Genomic DNA, 27,524 nt, shown 5'->3' with positions numbered 1-27,524 from the left:
CCCTAAGGGTGCGCCCAGCCACTCTGCGGAGGAAACTCATTTCTGCCGCTTGTATCCGCGATCTCATTCTTTCGGTCATGATCCAGATTTCATGACCGTAGGTGAGGGTAGGAACGTAGATCGACCAGTAAATTGAGAGCTTCGCCTTACGGCTCAGCTCCTTTTTCACCACAACAGACCGGTACAATGACCGCATTACTGCGGACGCCGCACCGATCTGTCTGTCAACCTGCCGCTCCATTTTTCCCTCACTCGTGAACAAGACCCCAAGGTACTTAAACTCCTCCACTTGAGGGAGCAACTCCCCCCTAACCCAGAGGGGGCAATCCACCTTTTTCTGACTGAGAACCATGGCCTCGGATTTGGAGGTGCTGATTCTCATCCCCGCCGCTTCGCGCTCGGCTGCAAACCTCTCCAGTGCACGCTGTAAGTCTTGATTCGATGAATCCAACAGGACCACATCGTCCGCAAAAGACAGAGACGAGATCCTGCGGCCACCAAAACAGACACCCTCCGTTCCCTGGCTGTGCTTGGAAATTCTGTCCATGAAGATAATGAACAGAATTGGTGTCAAAGGGCAGCCCTGGCGGAGTCCAACATGCACCGGGAACAGGTCTGACTTACTGCCGGCAATGCGAACCAAGCTCCTGCTCCGGTCATACAGGGAATGAACAGCCCGTAGCAACGAGCCCTGAACCCCATAATCCCGAAGTACCTCCCACAGGATGCCACGAGGGACACGGTCGAATGCCTTCTCCAGGTCCACAAAACACATATGGACTGGTTGGGCAAACTCCACGAACCCTCCAACACCCTAGTGAGGGTATAGAGCTGGTCCAGTGTTCCACGGCCAGGGCGAAAACCGCATTGCTCCTCCTGGATCCGAAGTTCGACTATCGGTCGGATTCTCCTCTCCAGTACCCCGGCATAGACTTTACCAGGGAGGCTAAGGAGTGTGATCCCCCTATAGTTGGAACACAATCTCCAGTCCCCCTTCTTAAAAAGAGGGACCACCACCCCGGTCTGCCAGTCCGGAGGCACCGTTCCCGAACTCCACGCGATGCTGCAGAGGCGTGTCAGCCAAAACAGCCCACAACATCCAGAGACTTGAGAAACTCGGAGAGGATCTCATCCACCCCCGGAGCCTTGCCATCGAGGAGTTTTTTGACTACCTCAGCAACTTCAGCCAGGGTAATGGACGAGTCCCCCTCCGAGTCCCCGGCCTCAGCTTCCTCTACGGAAGGCGTGTCGGAGGGATTGAGGAGATCCTCAAAGTATTCCTTCCACCGCCCGAGGACATCCTCAGTTGAGGTCAGCAGCGCACCCCTTCCACTGTAAACAGTGTTGGCGGAACACTGCTTCCCCCTTCTGAGTCGCCGGACGGTTTGCCAGAATCTCTTTGAGGCCGACCGAAAGTCTTCCTCCATGGCCTCACCGAACTCCTCCCAGGCCCGAGTTTTTGCTGTGGCGACTGCCAGAGCTGCGTTCCATCTGGCCCGCCGGTACCCGTCAGCTGCATCAGGAGTCCCATGAGCCAGCCAGGCCCGATAGAACTTCTTCTTCAGCTTGACGGCATCCCTTACCTCCGGTGTCCACCACCGTGTTCGGGGATTGCCGCCGCGACAGGCGCCAGAGACTTTATGGCCGCAGCTCCGAACCGCCGCCCCGACAATGGAGGTGTGGAACATAGTCCATTCGGACTCGATATCCCCCACCTCCCTCGGGACCTGGTTGAAGCTCTGTCGGAGGTGGGAGTTGAAGACCTCTCTGACAGGGGCCTCCGCCAAACGTTCCCAACAGACCCTCACTATGCATTTGGGCCTGCCAGGTCTGTCCAGCTTTTTCCCCCGCCGTCGAATCCAACTCACCACCAGGTGGTGAGCAGTTGACAGCTCAGCCCCTCTCTTCACCCGAGTGTCCAAGACATATGGCCGAAGGTCAGAAGAAACGACTACAAAGTCGATCATCAACCTCCGACCTAGGGTGTCCTGGTGCCAAGTGCACTGATGGACACCCTTATGCATGAACATGGTGTTCGTTATGGACAAACTGTGACTAGCACAGAAATCCAATAACAACTCACTGCTCGGGTTCAGATCAGGGAGGCCGTTCCTCCCAATCACGCCCCTCCAGGTGTTACTATCGCTGCCCACGTGGGCATTAAAGTCCCCCAGTAGAACGACAGAGTCCCCAGTGGGAGTGCTTTCCAGCACGCCCCCCAGGGACTCTAAAAAGGCCGGGTACTCTACACTGCCGCTAGGCGCATAAGCACAAACGACAGTGAGAGACCGTTCCCTGACCCGAAGGCGTAGGGAGATGACTTTCTCATTCACCGAGGTAGACTCCAACACATGGCGGCTGAACTGGGGGGCTATTAATAAGCCCACACCCGCCCGCCGCCTCTCACCCTGGGCAACGCCAGAATAGTGGAGAGTCCACCCTTGGTCGAGAAGAGTGGTTCCAGAACCCAAGCTGTGAGTGGAAGTGAGCCCGACTATATCTAGACGGTATCGCTCAACCTTCTGCACTAGCTCAGGCTCCTTCCCTGCCAGTGAGGTGACATTCCAAGTCCCAAAAGCCAGAGTTGGTGCCCAAGGTTTGGGTCGCCCCGGGCACTCGGCCCCGACCACTGCCCAAATCACAACGCACCGGCCCCTTACGTCATCTCCGGCAGGTGGTGAGCCCACTGAAGAGCAGCTCCACGTCTTGGCTTCGGGCTGAGCCCGGCCAGGCCCCGTGGGCATAGACCTGGCCACCAGGAGCTCGCATGCGAGCCCCCCCCCCCCCAGGCCTGGCTCCAGGGTGGGGCCCCGGTGACCCCATACCGGGCGGGGTGAACGAGATCCTTGATTTAATAGTCATAAGGGGATTTTGAACCGTGCTTTGTCTCGTCTGTCACCCAGGACCTGTTTGCCTTGGGAGACCCTACCAGGGGCATATAGCCCCAGGCAACATAGCTCCTGAGATCATTCAGGCACTCAAACCCCTCCATCACGTTAAGGTGGCGGTTCGCGGAGGGGGGAGACCAGGCAGACGGACTCAAAATGCTTTATATTTGTATCTCACGAGAGTTGTATCTTCAGAAAAGAACAGAACAGAACAGAACAGAAGGTCTTGGAAAGTAGGTGAGGAGAACGTCTCTCAGTCTGGGGTTTCGTGGCCATGTGCATTGGAGTGGGTGCTTTTATACTGTGTCTCTGGAGTCGTCACCGGGGGGGGGGGGGGTCCTGGTGGTCATCTGGCATGCAGTTGTCAGGTGCACGGTCATCAGGCACACCAGTGACAGTGGTGACAGTATGCCCCCCCTATGGGCAGCACTTGCCGCCCTACGCCAGGAGGGAGGACGGCACCTAGATGGGGCGCGGACCGGCCCGGATGGGTCTTGTGGAAATCAGCGATAAGAACAGGGTCCAGACATTACACCCAGTCACCCAACATTGTTCCCCTGGGTCATAATCCTCCCAATCCACCAGGTACTCAGGACCCCTCGCTGCCAATGGGAGTCCAGGAGCGCCCTGACAGCATAGGCAGGAGCCCCGTCAACGAGAACATGTCGCCTGGGGCTTGAAGAACAAAAGTCCCACAGGGCTCGAGCAGGGAAACATGGAAGGTGGGATGGACACATAAGTGCGGGGGCAATTGAAATTTATAGGAGATGGGTGTGACCTAGTGGAGGACTGTGAAGGGACAGACGAAGCGGGGACTGATCTTCTTGGATGGGAGGCGCAAGCTCAGGTCCTGGGTAGACATCCACACTCTCTGCCCTGGCTGAAAGGAGAGGGTGCGCCGGTGGCGGTCCACCTGCTGTTTGTAGCAGTGGGCACTATTCTGGAGGTAAGTCTTTACGGCACGACATGTTTCCCCGCTGGCCTGGTGTCAGGTGTCGACCACGGGTATTTTGCTTGGACTGGGGCACCAAGGAAAGAAAGCAGGCTGGTAGCCTAAGACACATTGGAACTTTGACATACCTGTGGAACAGTGGGTCAAGGCATTGTGGGCTTACTTAGCCCAGGGCGGGTATCGGGCCCACTGGTGTTGTTGATTGACACAGTAGCTGTGGAGGAAATGACTGATATCCTGCTGCAGCTGCTCCACCTACCCATTGGACTGGGAATGGTAACTGGAGACCCCCAGCTTATTCCAGAATGCCTTCCAAGCCGCGAGGTGAATTGGGAGCCCCTGTCCAATACGATATCCTCAGGTAGGCGTATAGGCAGAAAAGCTGCTGGAATAGCACCTCCGCCATCTACAGCACCGTGGGTAACCATGGCAGGGGGATCAGGCAGCAGGCCTTGGAAAATCGGTCAATTAAGGTTAGTATTATAGTCTTTCCATCCGAAGGAGGGAGGTCCACCAAGAAGTCCACAGCTACGTGAGACCAGGGTCGCGATGGAACTGGTAGTGTTTCCAGCAACCCAGTGGGCCTCTGGGTCGGAGTTCTGGCCTGGGAAGAGGTTGTGCAGACCCCCATGTACTCCTAGACGTCCTCTCGCATGGAGGGCCACCAGAACCTCCCCTGGAGGAGGGAAATCATCCGGCGGGTACGGGGGTGTGTGGCTGCGGGTGAGTCATGGACCCACTGCAGGAGTGCTGTTTGCATTCTTGCTGGCACATACTCCGGACTTTCCAGTGCGTCTGGTGAACCAGGCTCAGCTGCTTGTGCGTTTTGGAGATTCTGGAAGAAGTACCAGCGTACCAGGGCTACAACACAGTTCTTGGGTAGGATCAGTTCAGGGCTTTCGGTTGGAATGTCACTGGCATACAGTCGCGAAAGGGCATCAGCCTTCGTGTTCTTAGAGCTCGGACGATACGATACTGTGACGTTAAATCTGGTGAAAAAAAATCCCTACGGACCTGGCATGGGTTCAACTGGTGTGCTTTCTGGAGGTAGTCTAGGTTGCGGTGGTCAGTTAGTGCGAGGAAGGGATCTGAAGCCCCTTTTAACCAGTGCCTCCATTCCTCCAGGGCCAATTTGATAGTCAACAACTCTCAGTTTCCAATGTTGTAGTTCCACTCAGCTGGGAACAGATTCCCCAAGAAGTACGCACAAAGATAGAGTTTTTGTGGATCACCTTGTCTCTGGGACAGTACAGTCCTGACCCTGACCTCTGAGGCATCCACCTCCACTACGAAAGGCAGTGTGGGGTCTGGGTGCCGTAATATGGGAGCCGTTGTGAAGTGATTTTTCAACTCCTGGAAAGCTCGCTGTGCCTGATAAGTCCAAGTAAGACTAGTTTCCTTACCTGCCATAAGGGCTGTGAGGAGGGCAGCGATGGAGCTGAAACCCTTGATAAATCTCCTGTAGAAGTTGGTACAACCTAGGAACCATTGCAGGCTTTCACAGTTTTTGGCTGTGGTCAGTAAATCACCGCCCGGACCTTCTCTGGATCCATGACCACTCCCTCGTCACTCTGGATGGAAACTAGGAACAGCACTCGCAACTGATGGAACAGACATTTCTCTCCCTTGACATAAAGGTGGTTTTGGAGGAGTCATTCCAACACTGTCTTACCCGGCGTACATATTGTTCCGTGGTCCTGGAGAAAATCAATATGTTGTCCAGGTACACCAAGACATGGTCATCCACAAGGTTCCCTAGTATGTGATTGACAAATGCCTGGAACACTGAGGGCGCGTTAGATAAACCAAAAGGCATGACCACATATTCACAATGGCCCAGGGTGGTGCTAAAAGCAGTCTTCCACTCGTTCCCCTCCCTGATTCGGATCAGACTGTATGTACTCCGGAGGTTCAATTTCCTGAAAATCCTTGTGCTATGTACTTGTTCCAGTGCTGCAGTAATCAAGAGCAGATGATGAGGATATTACACAATGACAGTATTCAAACCTCGATAATCAATACAGGTGCATAGAGCCCCATCCTTCTTTCCCACAAAAAAAGAAACCTGCAGAGAGTGGCGATGTGGAGGGTTGAATAAAGCCTGCTTTCAGTGCTTCAATAATGTACTCTTGTATGGCCTTTTATTCGGGAAGGGATAAGGATACACTCTCCCACGAGGTGGTGTGATTCCAGGTTGGTGGTCAATGGCGCAGTCCCACGGTCTATGAAGAAGAAGGGCCGCTGCCCGGGCCTTACTGAACACCTCACTCAGACCCGATATTCGGGGGAATCACTACCGGTGGTGTATTTGTGGCACTCTCGATAGAGGTAGCCTGACAGGGAAGTAACGAACAAGAGTGTTCACATTGTGGTCACCAGGAGACCAGGTCCCCACTGCGCCATCAGAACACTGGGTTGTGCTGGGCTAACTAAGTGAAACCCAAAATGATTGGTGTGTCTGATGACCGGACCAGGTAAAACACGAGCTCTTCCCGATTGTGAGCCCCGACTGACAACCCGCAATGTCATGTTACAACCCTGCCTGAGTATATCGTGAACTAGTGAAACCGGCATCCATAAAACAGCTCACAGCCCTGGAATCTACAAGCATGCATGTCTCTACTCAATTCCTCGCCCAATCCACAGTCACAGGCAAGGTTAACTGTGGTTTACTAACCATGGATTCTGGGTTAGTCTGCAGTGGTGGCAGGTGAACTAGGCAGGTCTCGCGAAAATGGCCCAAAACTCCACAGTAGAGGCATAGGAGGGTCGTTAAGGTGGCACTGTCTCTTGTCAGGTTTCAGCCAGTCTTGGCTGATTTGCATCGGTTCCGAAGCTTGCTCTGCAGGTCGGTGTTCTGGTGGAGGCAACTACGGCTGTGGGGTTCTTTCCCGGGCAAGATGGTCGATGGTTATTGCTGTCTCCACAAAGCAGTCAAAGGTTCAGTCTTCTTCCCGGTAGGCCAGCTCCGCCTGGATCTATGGGTGGAGCCTGTTCTGGAAGCTGGCTAGGAGGGAGGTGGAATTCCAGCTGCTCTGCTCGGCCAGAGCCCACGAACTCCAAGGAGTACTCTGCCCTTGAACAATTAAGTAGCCGGATCTTCATCAGGCAGTCGCTTGTGGCTCAAGCGGATGATCAAAAACCACTTTGAACCGTTTCTTGAATGCCTCATAGGTCAGGAGAGTGCAGGACTTCCATCCCGCTGTGGTCCATTGCTGCGCGGGATTCATGAGGAGTGAGACTATGTAAGCAATCTTGGTTTCGTCTGCTTGATAGGTTCGCGGGGAGCTAGTGAACATGAGCTCACACTGCATTAGGAAACCTTAACAGTTGTCTGGTGATCTGTTGTACCTCTTTGGGGTAGCGAAGCGCGGGTCTCTGATTGGAGAGCTCATCGTCATTGAAGCCAGCGAACTGCATGGCTTGGGCACCACGGGGGCCGCGGGGTTCCCTGACAATTACATGATTCCACTGACCTGGAACACTTGTATCAGACCCTGGAGGGTCTCCTCAATCCGGTGCAGGGACTGCTCATGTGAGCCCTGCAGGGAGCCTTGTGTGGAGACAGCATGTTGCAGCTGATCGAGCATTGCTGAGTCCGTGTAAGAGGCGGAACCTTCTGTCATGGTGAATGCAGGAGACCAGACAAACGGACACAAATGCAGATGCTTTATTTGTATCACATGAGAGTTGCACCTTCAGAACAGAACAGAGCAGAGCAGAGCAGAGGGCCTTGGAAAGTAGGTAAGGAGAACAGCTCTCAGTTAGGGGTTCCGCGGCCAGGCGTCAGAGTGGGCGCTTTTATACTGCATCTCAGGGGTTGTCACGGGGGAGTCGTGGTGGTCATCCAGCATGCAGTTGTTAGGCGCGTGGTAATCAGGCACACCAGTGACAGTGGTGACACTGTGACATGCAAAGGCCAGAACACTGCAGATCACAATGTTTCTCAGAAGTGCACAACTGTATAAGTCCGTTATATATTACATATTAAATAATGAGAGTCTACATTGTCTTTCAGATCTGATTATGAAAATTTAACGTGATGTAAGAAAATCACTAGGATCCTCTGTATATGAAGAAAATATGTGTAGGCAGCAATTAGGGATAAAACATAAATACATTACACACACACCCTGAGCTGCTTGTCCCATGCGGGGTCACAGGGAACTGGAGCCTAACCCAGCAACACAGGGCATAAGGCTGGAGGGGGAGGGGACACACCCAGGATGGGATGCCAGTCCACCACAAGGCACCCCAAGTGGGACTTGAACCCCAGACCCACTGGAGAGCAGGACCTGGTCCAACCCACTGCACCACTGCATCCCCCCAGATAAAAACATTAATTTCAGCAAAAGATAAAAAAAGAAAGAAAAAAGCTGACACTGAATTTTTAAAAATATTTCAGTAGGATTATGAACAGACTGATTCCCCAGCATATTAAAATCCAACAACCTATAACTGCACTAACATCACAAGTAATTATTTTAACAAAAAACTTTTTTAGATCAGCTTTTGCAGCACAAAAACAGCACTTCTGTGAGACAATTAGAATGTGCTACCCAGTGAGGTAAAGAGAGTAAAGAGATAAAAGAATATAAGAAATGGAAATAAAAAACGGAAAGGAGGAACACATATGAAAAATAGCAACCCAAACTGAACACACTGAACACCAGTCTCCCCAACCCTCCCTCCAAGAACCTGTCAACCACTACTTTATTTACGGCTGCAGGATAGGGAGCGCACCACCTGGACCCCTCAGTGAGGATTCAGTTCAATTCAATTTATTTTTATAGAGCGCTGTTCTCACGCAGTGACACAGAGCGCTTTAACACAGGCATAAGGCAAGAAAAACAAGTACATCAGAACAAAGAAGACAGTTGACTACAGACTATCATAATATAATGCTTTTATAGAGGTATAAGTATGCTTACTGGCCACAGACGAAAGGAACAAAAACTCCCAACTGAAAATCGAGGGCAAAAAAACCTCTGGGGGCTCAAGGGCCAGTGGTTGCCCACCCCTCCTGGCATTCTAGATTAAGTAACAGTTCTAAACCAGTTTACAAGTAATAATGAAATTGTTGCTGGATGGTAGCTGGGATTCCTGTATACAACCCCCAGAGAACTTCCTAGATAGAATTTAAGGACTAAAACCCACAGACTAATAAGAAATACTATGTATGGATATACTGTATGTGTGTGGAAGGGGGTGGATCTGCGACACCAGGCTGCACTGTTGAGCCTTCCCGAGGTGTCGTGGGCCTAATTCAGCAAAACATTTACATGTATTCATTTATCTGAAACTTTTCTCCAAAGCAACTTACAACATTATGGTACTTGCAATGATTTACCCATTTATACAGCTGAGTAATTTTACTGCTTGTTAATTTTACTGATTTTGCTTGTGACTTTCATGTCTGCAGCTATGTCTCCTTCTCTTAGTGTAATGCATAAGTTGTGCTTTTGCTGAGATGTACATCGCTTTGGACAAAAGCATCTGCTAAATGAATAAATGTACTGGAGCAATTTAGGGTAAGCACCTTGTTCAAGAGTACTACAAGTGAGATTGGAACCTGCAACCTTTGGGTCTAAAGGCAGCAGTTCTAACCACTAGGTGCCCACTTGACAACCTCAATGAAATACCCATGTTGGCACCCTGTGGCTGACATGGTGGTTAGTAGAGGAAGTTAAGCTCCTTGGTCTTGATTCATGGAGATGTATGATGGCGATTCTGGATGATTTTCTCTGGCTTTATGGTGAAGTTGTTTGGACTGGGTTCTTGTGTACATATCTTATCCTGTGTATACTTAATGTATTATAAGCATGATAATATTTTTTAAGAGTCTAAAATGACTTGAGTGAATTAAATGTGGGACAGCCTGTAGTGTAGTGGTTAGAATAACTGCCTTTAGACCCCAAGGTTGCAGGTTTGAGCCTCACCTCTAGCTGTTGTACCCTTGAGCAAGGTACTTACCCTCAATGGCTCCAGTAAAATTACCCAGCTGTAATGGATTGATAATTGTAATCTTAACATTGTAAGTTGCTTTGGAGAAAAGTGTCAGATAAATGTAAATGTGAACAAAGCCCCAAAATAAGCACTCATCCCTCATATAACAGGATCTCATAAAACAAAATCCTGCTACAGTGAAGAGATGCAGTGTTTTTTGTACAGGAAATTAACAAATCACTGAACGAAACGAAGGATGAAACTTTATCAAATATTGTGTGGTTGCAGCAGTATACAATTTACAGCATATGTACACACAAGCTTCCTGTGTATCACACTGACACAGTGTCAGTCACAGCTGTTGATAAGGTAAATAAATACACACCACAACTGAAGCAGTACATTATGTACTCTTACTGTTTGAGCTGATGTTCTCCCTTGAAGCAACTTACATTAAGTTGCTTGCAGAAATGCGTGTATTTATACAGCGAGGAATGTTTTACTGGAGCAATTCCGGATGAGTATTTCATTTTCTTCAGGGTTCCACAGCAGGAGCAGGACCCAAACCTGGGTTCTCTGAGTAGGAGGAAGCAGCTCTGACCACTACACCACCTGCTGCACCTTAGTACTAACTTTTAAAAATAAACTATAAACATGTAACTGTCATCTGCTTTTCAAACCATATACACAGCTTTTACAAGTATACATTTACAGTAATGTGAACAAGGCCTTAGTCTCGCAATCAAATTAACCAAATGATTATTTAAAGTCAAACATTTAATAACACTGCACAATGCCATTTAACTTTGCAGAGTGAAAGACATAGGCAGTGATCATCTTCCCTTTTTTTAAATGTAAACATATGTGGCCAGGAGGGTGCAGTGGCGCAGCGGGTTTGACCGGGTCTGACCGGGTCCTGCTCTCTGATGGGTCTGGGGTTGGGGTGCTTTGTGACGGACTGGCTTATGCCCTGTGCTGCCCGGTCAGGCTCCGGTTCGCCACGACCCTGTTTGGGACAAGCGGTTTCAGTCAATGTGTGTGTGTGTGTATGTGGCCACTGAATGCTTCTTGGATAGACTCAGGTTATTAGTAAGCGGTTATTAATAAGGAATTAATAAATGAATGAAAACATAACATTGAAAGACAAACTAGAAATATTTTCTTATAAATATTACAAAATATGTTGGCGTTATTTTCATAATATAAGCTTTTATTTTGGTTGGAAATTTTATGTGACGTATTTTCCAGAAGAAAAAATAAGGTAATTTGATCCTGTCACAAAGGGAATTTGCCTGACTGGGTCATTTGATGGAATTAATGAACCCTTTTATGTGAGGAAAGGATATAAGGAATTTATGCCATTTTGGTCCAGTGTGGCATTCTTGGACTTAGCAAATGCTTATGGGTCGGTTCCGCACAGTTTGCTGTGGGAGGCGTTCAGATTTTCTAAGGTCCTTGAAAGAGGCTAGTGAAAGCCTACTTTGCAGATATTCAGTTTTGTTTTAGTACAGAAGGCTATACAATGTCTTTGCAGTTGGAATCACGGCTGGATGTACTATTTCGCCATTGGCTTTCACAATGGCAATAGAAGTTATTATAAGGGCTTCCAAATGGGTTGTTGGCGGTGAGAGGCTGCGGGATGGGACATGCCTACCCCCTATTAGAGCATTTATGGATGATATGACGACAGTGAACGGCCACGGCTCCTTGTACTCGTCGTTTGTTGTCCAAGCTCAACGATAACTTGTAGTGGGCTAAGGTGAAGGTTAAGTCGAGTAAATCAGGGAGTCTCTCTGTTGTTGGTGCAGGATAAGTTTTGAACTGATGAGGAAGTAATTCCATCTATTCTGGAGAAGCCAGTTAAGAGCTTGGGAAAGTGGTATAGTTCTGTGTTAAATGATGAGGAGCAGGTTGTGGCACTAAGGCAGGTGGTTGTGGAAGGCATAAAGAGCATTGATGCGTCGCCTCTCCCTGGGAAGTTAAAGTTGTGTCTACAGTTTGGGCTCTTGCCACGTATTAAGTAGCTGCTTACGGTATATGAGTTTTCTGTTCGAGAGGTCGAGAAGCTTGAGCGGGTTATTAGTATAAGCAGTAAGAAGGTGGCTGGGAGTGCCACACAGTTTAAGGAGTGTAGCGTTATATGGTAAGGGCTTGTTGGAGCTGCCGGTGTGGCAGCTTGGTGGAAGAGTACAAGTGTGTGAAGGTGGACGTGAAGCTGACTCCAGCAGAGTCAAAAAATGAGATTGTCAAAAAGGTGGTGCCGTCAGTGAGGACAGGTAGGAGGTGGAACCCCAGTGACGCAGTCCAAAGAGCAAAAGCGGCACTGATGTTGTCGGACGTGGTTGGACACGTGCAGAAGGGGAAGGCAGGGTTTGGCTCTGGTCGTATGCGATGGTTGTGGAGGACTGCCGCAGAGGCAGACAAACAGTGCCTGGTTGTTGAGCAGGAGCAGGAAGAGGAGGCCATGCATACAAAGGCGGTCGCATTAGTTAAGCAGGGTCAGTGGGTGAACTGGGAAGGCATGGAGAAGAGGAAATTACGCTGGCAAGATATATGGGCTATGGAGGTGAGTCGCCTTAAGTTCATTGTTTGTTTGAGCGACTTTTGACGTGCTGCCAACGCCACAGAGTGTTAAGCAGTAGGCAGGTGGTGATGGTTTTTGTAAGTTGTGTAGCGGTGTGGCACATTTTGTCAGGGTGTAAAGCTAGTTTGGGGCAGGGGTGCTATACTTAGAGCCATAATTAAGTTCTTAGATGTTTGGCAGGTGTTTTTGAGAGCAAGTGGCAGGTGGTGAATTCCTTGCCTGTTTGCAGTATGGCTAAAACAATTGGTTTTGTGCGGGCAAGAGAGAATAGCACTATGCGAGGGCAGACGTGCCCTAGTAGGTGGGAAAACGCACAGGACTGGTAGCTGCTGGCTGATGTGAGCAAGCTGCTCCAGGTTCCGTAGGTCATTGCAGTTACTTCATTGCGTCCAGACGTGGCGTTTTATTCGGAGTGTGGGCGGATTGTGTACTTTGTAGAGTTAGCAGTGCTGTTCGAGGATGCTATCGGGGAGGCTTACGAGCGGAAACTTAAAGTATGCAGATCTGGTGGCAGAGGCAAGAGACCATGGATGGCGGGCTCATGTGAGACCGGTGGAGGTAGGTGTTAGAGGGTTTGTGGGTAATCAACTAAATCATTCCTGGGGGAATTTGATTAATTAGAGTCTGCTCATTAAAGGTGGTGTCGAAGGAGCTGTCTGAGGCAGCGGAGAAGGCAAGTCAGTAGCTATGGTTGAAAAGAGAGCAGGGTAGTTGGGATTGCAGGTTCGAGGAAGCTGTGTAATGGTGGAAAATTAGTGACAGGTACCTAGTAATAGGAAGCTGGCAGTGATTAAGGAGGTGCAGACTTTAATTAGGGTAGTTTAAGTTTGTGGAGTGGTGCATTTGTAGTTCCTCCTGGCAGGTATGGAGATAAAGGTGCGGTGTGTAGAAGGTACGTATGGAGCTGTGGTTTAACTGGTTGTTGAGTTGGTGGAGGTGCAGTATTTGTTGAGGGTGAAGGGCATCTAACGTGTGTGGAGGGGGGTGGGTCTGGGATGCCAGATTGCACTGTTGAGTCTTCCGGAGGTGTCGTGGGCCTAATTCAACGAAACACAGATGTGCCCACTTGACAACCAAAATGAAATACTCATGCTGGTATCCTGTTAGTGTGGTTTGTTGGTTTGGTGGGTGGGCTGGAGAAGGTAGTTAAGTTTCTTGGTCTCGGCTCATGAAGATGTATGTTGGCTATGCTGGATGTGGTTTTCTGTAGCTTCATATTGTTGCTTGGACTAGGTCTTTGTGTACAGCCATTGTAATATACACATGGGGCATAACATCTTGTCCTGTGTATCTTGAATGTCTGAAATATTAAAATGTTTTCACAAAAATATATGAAACACAAATAACATGAATTTAAGTCTGGAAAAAACAAATCAACTCAATTACATTCAAGAAATATACAAATGTATTCAGTAATACAAAGAAAACAAAGCAATGTAATTATTAAGCACTTACATAATTATTTTAAACAAATACTCTATTATACAGTAGAAGATTCCGGTCTATTGAAATCCCACATTCCATCGGTCTTGGCTTTTAGAGACCTTGAAGTTTGCTACAAAAAAATTAAAGAAATAAAATAAACAAAACACACAAAGTATAGCTCTTACTCTTTTTTTTTTTTTTTTTTTTTTTTTTTTAAACTCTGTTTTATGGTACAAACAATACCTTGGTAATCTATTAATTCCAGACAGATGTTTTATGTTGGAGAAAAGAGTTTACCCAATACTTTCAAGTAAAATGGAAAAGAGAAGATGCTTACCTGTCCTCGACTATTCGGTTCGAAGGGTAATAAACCTTAAAAGTAAAACCACTTCTTGGGAAAGAACCCTAGAAAAAAAACACACCTTGTATTTGTGGTCTTTTCAGGCAGGAACTCCACATCTAACACTCTTACTGGACAAACATTCAGTTTCATGCAACTCTGTTTAGAGTTCAGCTCGGAGTCACACCTTTACAGATGCCACCGGGCTTCGAAAACTTACAGGATTGATGGAGAGGCAGCCTGTGTTGGAGATGTTGAAGGGGTCGTACTTGTCTGCAAAGACGATCATATCTGGCACTGGATACACCCTCAGGGCATAGTCGAAAGCCCAGAAAACTGGACTGACGTACAACGGCAGGGGTGTTAAATGACCTTGAGACAAAATGGTCTTCACAAACTAGAGTAAACAAGAGGCAAGAAACGAGATGGCTGTCAGCGCTGCACAGGAAATTATCCATTTCATGTTACACGTAAACAGCCAATGCATCCACTCTTAGTAAGCCTTACTTGGTATTCTGTTCTCTTTACAGCTATATCAGTTGTAGAGAGTTTCCCTGAGGGTGTCTGTGTTCCAGACACGACCCTAAACTCACATGGTTTGGGATATCCAGGTTGCCGCTAGGTAGACGGATGCAGTTGCGGCACATCTTGTTCACGAGATCTTCCCGGATGACCACTATCTCCTGGGTGCAGTACTGGATTCTTACCAGGGAGAGGAAGAGGTAAAGAACTGCCCAGAACCTTCTTTGATATCACCAAAGACATTTTGCCCACTTGCTACACCATCCGGAGACAAATGTCACAGGAAAAGTATAAATCAGAGCAGGAGGAGAAACCTCTGACGCAAAAACAAATGAGTATTAATACATATACAGCTTTAGCATACACTTCTGTGTGAATTCTGTATTTATTGAACAATTCAATCTGAGATGGAACTCACCTGCAGGGGTTCGTGGTAAACACAGAGAACGGCACTTTCTGCCTGAACTCCTCTGTGATGTGGTCAGCAAGTGGGGGCCTATGGGAGGTGGGAGTTCAATGTCACTGCTAACATTTGCACACACAAGCCTCATGGATACGCTCTTCATAACGTCTCCAAAGTGAGTCCTGCTCCTCATTGCCCCCCGTGGAAACAGTTAATGTCATGTTTTGCCAAATAGCCATGAGGGTCCCTCCTCTCCCCCAGGATGGGCACAAAGCGGGGGCAGTAACTGAAAATTCTGTCATGCTTAAACTTCTGCTGCTGCTCTAGGAAGATAATGTGACTTTATATAATTTCCTGATGTAGTCATAACACATGATAAATGTCAAAAAAATATGTATTGGGATTTACATGCCAGTAAGTCGGTGGGGGAGGGGGGGGGACCTGCTATCTTTGCAGTTCATCTGTTTCCTACAGTTAGTGCTGAATTACTCTTCTTACCTTGAACAAGTCTGACATTCAGTATGTTATGGAAAAAGAGCAATATTCTTTAAAGCCGAACAAACTCCCTTTTGCAGATACGCGCCTGGTTTCCAAAGGCAAACGGGACAAGAAGATGGAGAACAGAGCTCTTGGCTCTTGACACACTACTTCTCACCTGGGCAAGATTGCATTGGGCCCAGGGTCTTCCGGACCAGGGACGAACACAAAGCGACTGCTATCGTTGAGAAAAACAGAAGCTTCAGTCAGAAACAAGATTTGCAAATACTGCTTTATTCCTGCTGGTTCAGGAAAACATGGGGGGAAAAAACAAAACGTAACCCTGAAGTGCTCCAGTGAAAATTACCTTGCAGTATAAATGAGTAAATAATTGTAAAGAAGCTTAACGCTGTAAATTGCTTTTGAGAAAAGCATCAGCTAAATGAAAAAATGTAAATGTAAGAACAAATTAAGAGGTACACACTAGAGAGAAAACATTTCTGCTCACCAATGCAGTACCTTACCTCATTGCTACATGAGGCAAGGAATTAGCTGCTGTACCCCATTTGTACCACATCTCGTCTTCAGGCACCTGGGACTAGGTGTGTCCTCCACACCAGTGGTGACTTAAGGTTGTGGTCCTGCCCTCTTTCCACAATGTATGGCCATTGCTTGTTTCATGCAGAAGCATTAATGAACAAACTTACATTTATTCATTCAGCTCATGCTTTTCTCCATAACTACTTACAATATTAAGTTACTTACCCACTTATACAACTGTGTAATTTTTCATGGAGGAATTTAAGGCAAGTACCTTGCTCGAGAGTACTGCAGCTGGAGGTGGGATTCAAACTTGTGACTTTAAGGACCTATAGGCAGCAGCTCTGATCCCTACACTACCAGTTGTTCCAAAAATTAGGAACAAATGGGGATCCACATGATGTGGACTGCTAATGAACTCCAGTTCCCAACCAAAATATTTTATACATTTACACTTAAAAGGCTCGGACAAAAGCAGACTTTTGGCACAATGCTTGTTTGGTTAAGATTATAATTAATTAACTGAATTAAATTCATCAGACAGAAAATGAAGAACTCATGAGTAAACAGACATCCAGGGCTCTCGCGCACCCACCCTTGGACTTCTGCAGGAGACACTAGTTTTCACTGTACTGAAGCTTTGACTATAGTAATAAGGTCAAAAGTTACTGTTAGAGGCCAGAGCACCAACTTCTGGGAGAACTCACCTATTGTGGATGCTGGGATATTCGCAGATGATGTCAGCGAGGGCCTTCAGGGACTCTGGAAGAAGAAGATGGTGAGGTGTTGGCAACCCTGAGCACAACTTTGCGATGAACTGACCTGCATGTGCGGTGGAGGAGCAGAAAGGCAATCTAGAGCAAAGCATCCCCACGAGAGCAGTCCTATGAGGGGTCTCACCTCTGAGGGATCTAATCTGGTTTCTGCCATAGGGGGTCGAAGAAAAGTTCCCACAGAAGATGAAGCAGGTGGGAGGCATCGCTGAGTAGCCTGTAAGGGGTGCAATGGAGGGATGCGCTGTCACTTAAAGGAGTGTGTGTTCAGGTAACGCCAAAGCACCGGTTATGAGTGCTTCTACTTCGAGTTTGTAGGGCTTCAGTTCAAACATGGGGATGATCATAAGCATAAGCACATACACACTATTTATTAGAGCTTTTCTAATACAGGTATACCTCACTATACGGACTTTTGGTATAATGGCCCTAGAAAAGTTGCACCCATGCCCAGCATACAAACCGACTGCACCCACTTTTACCAACTTTCTTCCAGTGTTTCCGGAAGACTTTTCAACAATGACATACAAGTCATGAGCAAATCAGGCACAGACTTTGACTATGTATAAGCTCTTCTTAACTCTGCATTGTTCTTCACATTGTTTTATTACACCTTTAAGAAATGTTTTCCACTTTTTTTCTTTAATGTTTTTTTGTTCACATACCTCTCTACATTTTAGAGGGGTCACAAAACTCACCTCTTTCTGACTCACTTCTCCCCCAATGTTGTCAATGCTCAATAAACACGTACGTGTTTAATAATTTTAAATCATATGTTTGATAACGTAAAAGCCTATATGCAGCTACTCATGTAAAGTGCACTGGTTTATACGGTGGGATGGGACAAACTCAAGAATCACGTGTCTGTATCCAAATCTCTCCTATTAGTGTAATGTACTAATTGTATTGTTTTCTGAGATGTATGTCATTTTGAAAAAAAGTGTCTGCTAAAGGAAAAAAATGAAAGTGCCTTTCGTATCTTTACTCTTGCACTGTGCAGTAGTTTAGTAAAAAAATGTAGTTTGTGCCTTAATTTAGTCTGTTAATTTTCTTCTTGATTATGTTTATTTAATATCTTATCACCCTAAAGTTTTGATTACTTTGTCTTGTTAAGTTCAGACGTTCAGGTGTTTGTCGAACTTGGCATTCAGACTGCAAAGGTTTCATCACCAGTTGAGGTGACATCATCATCGGCGAACACCTGAACATCTGAATCAACAACCCAAGCTATGCACCCCATCAATCTTCTCTACTATTTCTAACTTGTTCTTAAGTGTTTAGAGGGTCTTTGTGAAACATTCAGGCATGTTCATAAAGTCCAGGAACACGTTTGATAATCCTGGACTTGCACATACACCAGCAGACGGCAGTGTTGAGCTTAGAGCAACTAGTTGATTTGAAAAGCTGCTTAGATTAAGATCCACAGAGTAAAGATTTCACTGCTTTCAAATAAATCAGTACATTTCTATAAATAAGTTCAGAAGTTTGAGGAAGAAACTCAGGTGTGCGTGTTACACTGCTACAAGTCACACTGGCAATACCTGAGAACATGGTGCGGATCTTCTCCAGCACCTCCACACTGTCCAGCCACACGTCAGAGACAAACACAAACATGGCATTCTCGTTCTCCTCCTCTAGTTTGCGCAGCTTGGCCGAAGCCTTCACCGCTGTGGATGAGGGCCCGCCGAAGAAGTTGATGTCACCGTAGTATGCCCTGCAATTCACAGCAGACAGCTGATCAATTCCTTCCTGTTTACAAACTAAAAGTGCCATTCCGCATTCTCAGACATATGGGGCTTGACATAACAGTTGCCCAGATATCTGGGACAGGTAATTTGCCATATTTTCATTGTCAGACAGGCAGAATTGGCCCAGTACCTGTCTGATGAACATGTGGATGATAAGATAAAACATTAAGAAATTTGACCCAAAGCCACTGTCATAATACAGAAACTGTGTGATGTTATAAACCATTTGCATTTTGTTTATAAATCCTTTTTGTTGCTTGAAAACAACATTATTTGTCAAAAATAAAGTGAAATAACCCCAAACATCTTGCAATTTTGGGTGATTTATGTTGCACCTTTTTATAATGATATTTCCTTTCGCATGATAATCTGATTGCCTTGTTTTGATGACAATTTACATGGATATTCTAAAACTAGACATAGTTATTTCTGTTTGTCCTACATATTCCAAAACTGGACAGGTGCAACATTTGATGTGACAGGTAAAAAAGTAAATATATCTGTCCTGGGGATAACCAAATGGAAAACATGAATGTTAAGCCTTGTCAAACATGCAACACACACAAGCAGTCATATGCTGTGATTATTCAACGCTTATGTATAATTACTATTTTTTTCAAGCTGGAAGCAAAGTTGCTGTGTCACCATTACAGCTGCTCCTCGACTTACAGACAGGGACCTAGGACAGAAAGTGTTTGTAACTTGAAAAGTTAATAAGTCGAATGTGACATGGAGTGAGCCAGGGGCTCCTCATCAGTTCTATTTGTAGCTACTTGTGCAATGTTGCTGTGGCAAAAACAGTAGAACTAGACTAAGGGACTGGACTTAAAGGAACAGGGCTCCATCGACTCCCTCTCTCTTATTCGGGCGAAAAGGGGGCAGACACTCCTTCCTTTTGGTGAGCTTGGATGCCTCATGTACATGCCTGAGAATTTTAGGTCTCCTGGCAGGAGTATTCATTACACAACATAAACAAAGAAGCCTGCCCAGAGCTTGACCGGGTTGTCAGTGTTCATCTGGGGCTCTGCAATCTCTTCTTTCACCCCACGCAATATCACGCAATCTTCACAAACACCCAAGACAAGTGCAATAATAAGAAGTAAAAGCATAATTAAAAGGAATTTAAAAACAATGTAAGCTGAAGTGCAGACAAGTACGCATGAATTCTTAGCCGGAGGTATTACATGGAGGTGCAGGATGATAGAAAGGCAGCACTGATGGCTCTAAACTGGTAGCTGTAGATGCCACACTATCATCTACAACTTTTTCACCTTCTCTTGGATTCTTTAACACCTTCTTCACTCTTGGAAAAACTAAAGGCAGCTCTTACTATTCATGATTGCTATCTTTACATCTGGGGCACGGTGGCGCAGTGGGTTTGCCCTGTTCCTGCTCTCTGGTAGGTCTGGGGTTTGAGTCCCGCTTGGGGTGCCTTGCGACGGACTGGCGTCCCGACCTGGGTGTGTCCCCTCCCCCTCCAGCCTTGCGCCCTGTGTTGCCGGGTTAGGCTCCGGCTTGGGACAAGCCGTTTCAGTCAACGTGTGTGTGTGTGTGTGTGTGTGTGTGCATATCTTTCCATCCACTGGGTTATGGCAAACAAAAAACAAACAAAAAATGTGCTATGAAAAAATTCACAATTTGCAAACTGTCTTTCACATTTGGGAACAAGAGAAGCTTGTCAACATAATATAAGTTCAACAGTAAATTAAGTACTTCAAATGACCTCTGATGGTTTTTTTTTTTTTTTTTTGCTGAAAGGACCTGCTGGCTGCATACACACTCAGAGTTGCTGTGTGTCACTTTGACAAATTATGCAGTGCTATGCAGGGAGAATGGTAAAAGAAAGAAAGAACCAGGTTCAGAAAACCAGTATCATTGGGACTGAGAGATCTACCAGGCCCAAGGTCTGACCTGGTGGTGGTGGATGGCTCTGTGGGCGGGAAGCCAAAGGCGGTGACATGGAAGACGTAGTCCTCATACCAGCCTATTTGAGACGAAGACGTGAGATACAGACAAAAAACACAGATGAGACACAACAAAGGATATCTTCTTCACTGTAACTGAGAGCACATTGTTGTATTTTAGTTTTCTGTATCGATTTCTGGTGCTTTCATCTGAAAGGACACAATAAACCAAATTTAAGCCCGCTGGCAGAAGTTTGTAGCTTGCTGGACCACTGAGCCGGAACTACATCAATAGAGTGGAAGAAACGGTGCAGCCAGTTGACTCCTGAACAATGGGCAAAAACAATTAAAACTCACATGATCACAGAGCAAATACATCATCTGCACACAGGAAGTCAATGCAGGGTATTGTTTTCCAACTCACCTTCTGCCAGAACAAAGCAGGACTCAGTGTACAGTCCACTGTGGAACTGGTGGTAACGCAGTTAAGGACTGTGTGCTGTGGACAGCACATGATGCAGGTGTGTGTGGGAAGGGGGTGGTGCCCTGGAGGGTGGGCAGCAAGAGCCTTGTGTTCATCTGCACATGCAGCTGCACACACAGTCACACATGCACACACGCATACGGACTGTTCTGTTCTGAGCGCCAGCTCCACACCACTGGTGAATTTCAATTTCACTGGACAGAAGACGAAAGGATATGGCTTTGGAGAGGTTCAGCTGCACAGTGCCGCTGGGGTCCTCCAAGTAGAATTTGCCCTTTAAACCGTCAAACAGAGAAAATCCTGTGTTAGATCAGGGATTATGCCCATAGCTCACATCTAGGAACAATTAAAATCCCTAAGGTTGCTGGATCCATACTCACTCTTATTGCAGGCTGACTCCAGCCCACACACACACACAGTCTTGTAGGACCTAAAACCTCACTGTAAGTCATCTAGTGCTTCATACTTTGCAAGTACAATTTTGCACAGAGCCCTTCATGGTGGAACTAAAGAAACAGGCTGAAATAAACTGAATGCCAGTGTAATTAAACTATAGCCTGAACAAGATATGAAGATATTAGAGCAAATGAAGGAATGTTGCACAGCAGACTGGCCTGCTAAGAGGATTGCAGAATGAAAGCAAACCAAAACACACCGCACATTAGTGAACAACAAAAGAAGGATGCCAAAACAAAATCCTCTTTTCACAAAACAACTTTAAATGGTTAAAATAAATTCAGACAGTTACCACAGTGAAAATATTAATAAGCACATCTCAGTAGGTGGCAGTAGCAGGCAGCCTGGTGTGTGTCCTCTGCAGCTCAAATTGAATGATGCTCATTACAGTGTTTCACACCACACACACACACACACACACACACACACACACACACACACACACACACACACACTCCTCACTGTTGCCAGAGTCCAATTCATGACTCTCAGCCTAGCCCACAGACCACATACAGCTCGTCTCCTCAGTCCCTGCTGTCCACCAGGAACCCTCTGTACTCCTCCAGCAGCCAGCTCTCTGTGCCTCCTCTCCCTAGACACACTCACACTCACAAGGACTCCATTATAACTTCACTGTAACTCCTCTGTAATCCCATAGTAAACTCACTGTAACTACATTGTGACCCCCACTGAAACTCCATTATAACCTGCATTGTAATCCCCCATAATGCCACTTCAACCTCTTCATAACCTACTTATAACCTTAATGTAACCCCTCTTTCCAGTTCCTTGATCTTCTGGCACCTTTCTAACAGTTCAGCATCTACCGACTGTGTCATTCAGGAAACATATAATGTAATTTGTTTGTCTCATTGCCCACTTGTTAATTTTGTAAGTCTGAAAGTGTCTGACTTATAGTTATATTTTGTAATTCTGTCAAAGGTTGTTATTATTAGTTAATTAAGCTGCTGATTTTCAACAAAAGCTACTGAGAATTATTTACCCATAGCAGAGCTAGGTAAAGACTGACTGCAAACCTGTACTCTGAAGAGCCCTTGTGTGTATGGGGTACAATTAAGTGCTGGGACAGCACAGCACACCCAGGGGAGCATGATCTGGCGGGGGTGCTGGGCAATGGAATACTGGGAGCTCTCCTGTAAAGCCACTCTCAATGGTCAGTCTCCCAATAAGAGGAGCTGTTAACTATGCAGAGCTGTCGTGAGCCAAGAGCTGGATCAGTGCACTGCGTGAACACAAAGGCAAGGCAGCTCACAACACAAAGCCTGAAAAGGCACATGAACCCAAACTGAAAACTATTAATTTTCATACTTTTCCATTATTTTCATGGAGACAGTGCTAATCACATAAAACAGGGTGACAGATAGCAACACAGCAGTACAAGACTAGGATACGACAAAGTCAGCTAAACTAGAAAATCAGATGCGGCCTCACGGGGCCCTTTACCTCTTTCAGCTGTGTCACCATCCCCAGCACAATGACCTCACCCATTTTCACTGTGCTTCCCAGCAGAGCTTCCACTGTGCACAGCTAAAAGCAGAAAAAGGTTCCATCAGCGGCACACATGCCTTCTACGAGCAGCAGTCAGGTAGTGACCACATGTTCAGACTTTACTGCACGGGACCTTTTGGCACTCACCTGGAATTTACTGTGACCTTCGTCAGGGGCAGATCCAATCACTGGGGGGGTGAAGAGCTCGTGCCTGTGTATTCGCTGCAGAGGACAGGGAACAAGAAGTCTTCAAATGGTGTGCATCTATCCTGTCAAATGAGGGAAAAGGAACTAACGGAGCATAGGAGGTTCACAATAAAAGCTGGAAAGAGGCTTGGAGGAGGAGACAGTGTGAGGCAGATTCCAGGAGGAAAAGCTGTGGAGAGGCTAAAGCGAGGAGAAGGCTGAGCTGAGCAAGAGAGTGAATGGCCAGACTTTGAGGGACGGAACTGGGAGGAGGAAATAGAGAGAAACCAAAGTAAATGACATAAGGCAGTGGTGCTCAGCCTCAGTAACATGGTTGTAATAGAACATTAAAAAACAAAAATTATGATTAGAAACTATAAAACAGGTTGGCGTCATGCATAAAAATACCATTCTGATAGTTGAACTGATTTTAAGTGGCATGTTTTTTATCCAGGAACCAATCATTTTACCTCAAGACATAATAGTAATTTGATTTCCTCTTGATGGGAATTTGCCTGATTTCAAGCAAGTTTTAGCCTGTTATGTGGAGAAAGGGTGTAACTGTGAGCTGAAGCCGGTGAAGTGGATGCAGACCTGCTGCAGAACGGTGTAGCGTTCCCTGAAGAGCTCCGCCTTGTCCCTGGCTGTCCCACAGAGACTGGGTCTGGGGTGGTTGGACATGGCCAGTCTGTAAGGAAAGGGTGTCCACAGCTTTTACAATACATAACACCAGACTCAACACCTTTTCACTGAACTCACACACACACACACACACACACACACACACAGAGGCTGAAACCACTGGTCCCGAGCAGGGTCATGGCGAACTGGAACCTAACCAGGCAACACAAGGTGCAAGGCTGGAGGAGGAGGGGACACACTCAGGACGGGACGCCAGTCTGTCGCAAGGCACCCCAAGAAGGACTCGATCCTGAGACCCACCAGAGAGCAGGACCCGGCAAAGCCTGCTGTGCCACCGCGCCCCCCTTATTGAAACCATTCTCGGTAGAAAAAAAAAAAAAAAAGATTCTTGACTATTAAACAGCCTTTGCGTCAGATTTCACCCTGAAAAAATGCTCAGTAAACAATTTTTTCGATGACAGTCCACCATTGCTTGTTGACTTACAGAAGGCACCATCAGCTCCAGATAATGACTTTTAAAGTCTATACTTACGGGACAAACTTCTTTCTCTCTGTGCTATAGATGAACCTTGGAACATCAAATGCTCCAATTATATTGAAGACATTGTCTCTAGAAAAAGATTCAGAAAAAAAGAAAAAAAAAAAAATCAAGTGATTGCTGCATTGTCACTAAGTATTCTCCGTTTTAAGTACACTGGCTGTCTATTGTTATTTATTGTTATTGGCATTATTTATTGTTATTGTTTTGTTTTTGTGCAGTATTATCTATTGTTTTTTTTGTTCACAGTCTTTGGAGAAGCACTCAAGCAAGAACTTCATGGTACTTGTACTTATTACAATAAACCTTGAACTTGAACTATTCAGAAGCCAATTTTGGCTGTCAAATCAGACAAACTCACTACATAATAATGAAGACTAAAAGGCAAGCTGAAATGCAATAGACATTAAACAATAATAAAACACGACTTACGTTGTTTCGTCATTTAATTGGCTACACTCATGAACGGCGATTTCCACCACAGACAGCTCAATCATACTAGAAGACACTGTGAATGTGGAACAGGAATGAAGAACAATATAAATATGTTTGTTTTAGCACAAGCAATCCAACCGAGACAATTACGTTTACAGGTCTCACTAATGACTTGTACTTGGCACGTGATTTGACATTGACGTTTACGAAGAGACCCTGTTGCCTGTGACTTACGTGGCTGCTTTTCGACGGCATCCAGCACCCTTTCGATGGCATCATCCAGCTCCTGTTCACTCACAGACTGCAGCACTTCCACCAGGTACTTGCTGCTCTCACTGTGGGAGTCCCACCAACACAGGCATCATCATCATCATCACCACCAAAACAATCTATTTATTTATTTAGCAGACGCTTTTGTCCAAAGTGACTTCCAATGAACTCTATGTAGTGTTATCAGCCCACACACCTTATTCACCAAGGTGACTTACACTGCTAGATACACTATTTCCAATGGGTCACTCATCCATACATCAGTGGAACACACTCTCTCTGTCACTCACACACTATGGGGGAACCTGAACAGCATGTCTTTGGACTGTGGGAGGAAACCCACACAGACACAGGGAGAACATGCAAACTCCACAGAGACAGAGCAGGGATCAAACCCACGTCCTCTCGCACCAGCCAGGCGCTGTGAGACAGCAGCTCTACTTGCTGTGCCACCCACCCAGTGGGTTAGGAACTAAACAGCAAGGTAAAAACTCAAAAACAATCCTGTCCGTAGATCTTCATTCCTACCACAGGCCCAAGATGTGTTTCAAGTGAATTCGTCACTCTAGACTGCCCTTAGTGTGAGTGCAACTGCCTTTTGATGGACTGGCGCCCCATCCAGGGTGCACCCTGCATCACGGTACTTCCAGGATACTCTGGACCACTGCGACCCTGCACTGCTCGAGCAGTTATCGACAGCGAGTAAAACCAAGCACACTGTGCTCTTTTATTCCATTTGTGCTTATTTTCTCCATCTAAGCAAAGACTGTAGCTGGAAAAATATGTACATATATTTTCCCTTGAGGGTAAAACTGTTAGAATTTACATTTATTTATTTAGCTGACACTTTTCGCCAAAGCAACTTAAAATGTTAATCTATCTACAACTATTTACCCATTTATACAGCGGTGAAATTTTACTGGAGCAACTTAGGGTAAGTATCTTGTTCAAGTGTACTACGGCAGGGGGGTGGGATCAAACCTGTGATCTTTGGATCCAAAGGCAGCAGCTCTAACCACTATATGCTACTACATGGGCAGCACAGGGGCACAGCAAGTAGCGCTGCTGTCTCACGGTGCCTGGGTGGTGTGAGAGGACATGGGCTCGATCCCCACTCAGTCTGTGTGGAGTTTGCATGTTCTCCCCATGTCTGTATATGTAACTCTAAAACATGTAAGACTAAGATGTCAGTGTTATTGACCTTTTCACCTCTGGGCACTGAAGACGTAGACTCAAGACTGTGTACCACTCTCTTCGAAAATGAGCTACTCAAGTGGTAAAAAGTTGTGCAAAAGTAATAAATAAATGAATGAATGAATGAAAATAATAATAACAATAAATAAAAATGTGGATCAGGTAAAAAAAAAAAAAAAAAAAAAAAAAAAAAAAAAGTGTGACACTACGTAGAGTTATCAGCCCACCCTTCACCAAGGGACTTACTGCTAGATACACTACTTCAATTGTCAATCATGGGTCACTCATCCATACATACATCAGTGGAACACACACACACACACACACACACACACACACACACACACACACACTCTCTCTCTCTCTGTCACTCACACATGGGTGAACCTGAACAGCATGTCTTTGGACGGTGGGAGGAAACCAGGGCATTCACTGTAGACTTGACACATATCATCATGTGACGTCCACAGATCACGGGAGCTAGTAACTCGCGAAGCCGCGGCAATCACGCTTTCACACGCGTCGAACTTTATTACTACACACGTACAAATTTGAAATTGGTGAATATTTACAGTAATGCCTTTATTATCGGGCCGAGCAACTACTCACGGACGGAGCGTCAGTCCACGCATCTGAAAGCCCGTGTTCACTCTGCTCTTCACCCTGCGCGCCTCCATCTTCAACATTTCGCGCCAGATCCCTCACTTCCGCTCCACGCACACACCGCCGCCACGTCCTGTCGCTAAGCAACAACCTCCCGCAGGGTCCCGCGGGGTCCTGGCGCCTGTTGCGTTTGCAGTTTACAGTTTACAGTACTGCACTGGCATCGGCCAATTTCTTCGCATTGTCTTACGGTTATACTTGCCAACCCTGCAGAGGAAAATTACACTTTTGGGTTCTTCATAGGAAAATAAGGGACACTCGGAATTTCTATCTAGCTAATGTATATGTGTAAAAAAGAAGTCTCTGCTTGACTGAATTAAATGCTAAAATGAATCTGAGACAAAATGTGCTTAGCTCACTGACATACATGTCAGTTGTAAAAAATAAATTAATTTTAATGTCATGCTGAAGTCTCACACACCATCATTACACATATATCACTAGAGCGTCCGCCTGGCGATTTATAACACTTGCTACACAACTGATGAGGAACAGACACAGTCCTTTTGAGTGATTTTTTTTTTTTTTTACTTTAATGAACAGACACAAATTTAAAAAAGTGAAAATGTAACTTATTTTTAAGCACAGCAACTGATTTGAAGTAGACTGCATTTCACAAATTTTTTTGAACAGCACACACAAAAG

General features: G+C 46.2%; 1 protein-coding gene across 1 annotated transcript; it reads right to left on the bottom strand.

Moving 5' to 3' along the window:
- Positions 1 to 13,843: 13,843 nt before the first annotated feature.
- pole2 (polymerase (DNA directed), epsilon 2) lies at positions 13,844 to 26,913 on the bottom strand. The gene is made up of 19 exons (XM_018764138.2): positions 26,826 to 26,913; positions 24,987 to 25,087; positions 24,750 to 24,825; positions 24,312 to 24,389; positions 23,732 to 23,825; positions 23,099 to 23,173; positions 22,907 to 22,990; positions 21,204 to 21,260; positions 20,927 to 20,975; positions 20,510 to 20,582; positions 18,392 to 18,564; positions 16,978 to 17,067; positions 16,785 to 16,839; positions 15,716 to 15,775; positions 15,076 to 15,153; positions 14,729 to 14,837; positions 14,356 to 14,532; positions 14,133 to 14,200; positions 13,844 to 13,925 (listed from the first exon to the last, which is right to left on the bottom strand). The coding sequence occupies exons 1-19, from the start codon at positions 26,900 to 26,902 to the stop codon at positions 13,907 to 13,909; spliced, it is 1,593 nt and encodes a 530-aa protein (XP_018619654.1). The 5' UTR covers positions 26,903 to 26,913; the 3' UTR covers positions 13,844 to 13,906.
- Positions 26,914 to 27,524: the final 611 nt, after the last annotated feature.

This window comes from Scleropages formosus, chromosome 15 (assembly GCF_900964775.1).
Source record: "Scleropages formosus chromosome 15, fSclFor1.1, whole genome shotgun sequence".
NCBI classification, from domain to species: domain Eukaryota; kingdom Metazoa; phylum Chordata; class Actinopteri; order Osteoglossiformes; family Osteoglossidae; genus Scleropages; species Scleropages formosus.
This window is presented reverse-complemented; position numbering and strand designations above follow the sequence as displayed.

Excerpts from the sequence above, each read along its gene's own strand:
- pole2 (XM_018764138.2), bottom strand. The coding sequence starts at position 26,902 with ATGTTGAAGATGGAGGCGCGCAGGGTGAAGAGCAGAGTGAACACGGGC. Across the intron at positions 24,826-24,986 it reads TGCCGTCGAAAAGCAGCCAC|TGTCTTCTAGTATGATTGAG; the intron begins GTAAGTCACAGG and ends CCACATTCACAG. Across the intron at positions 23,826-24,311 it reads GAGAGAAAGAAGTTTGTCCC|ACTGGCCATGTCCAACCACC; the intron begins GTAAGTATAGAC and ends CTTTCCTTACAG.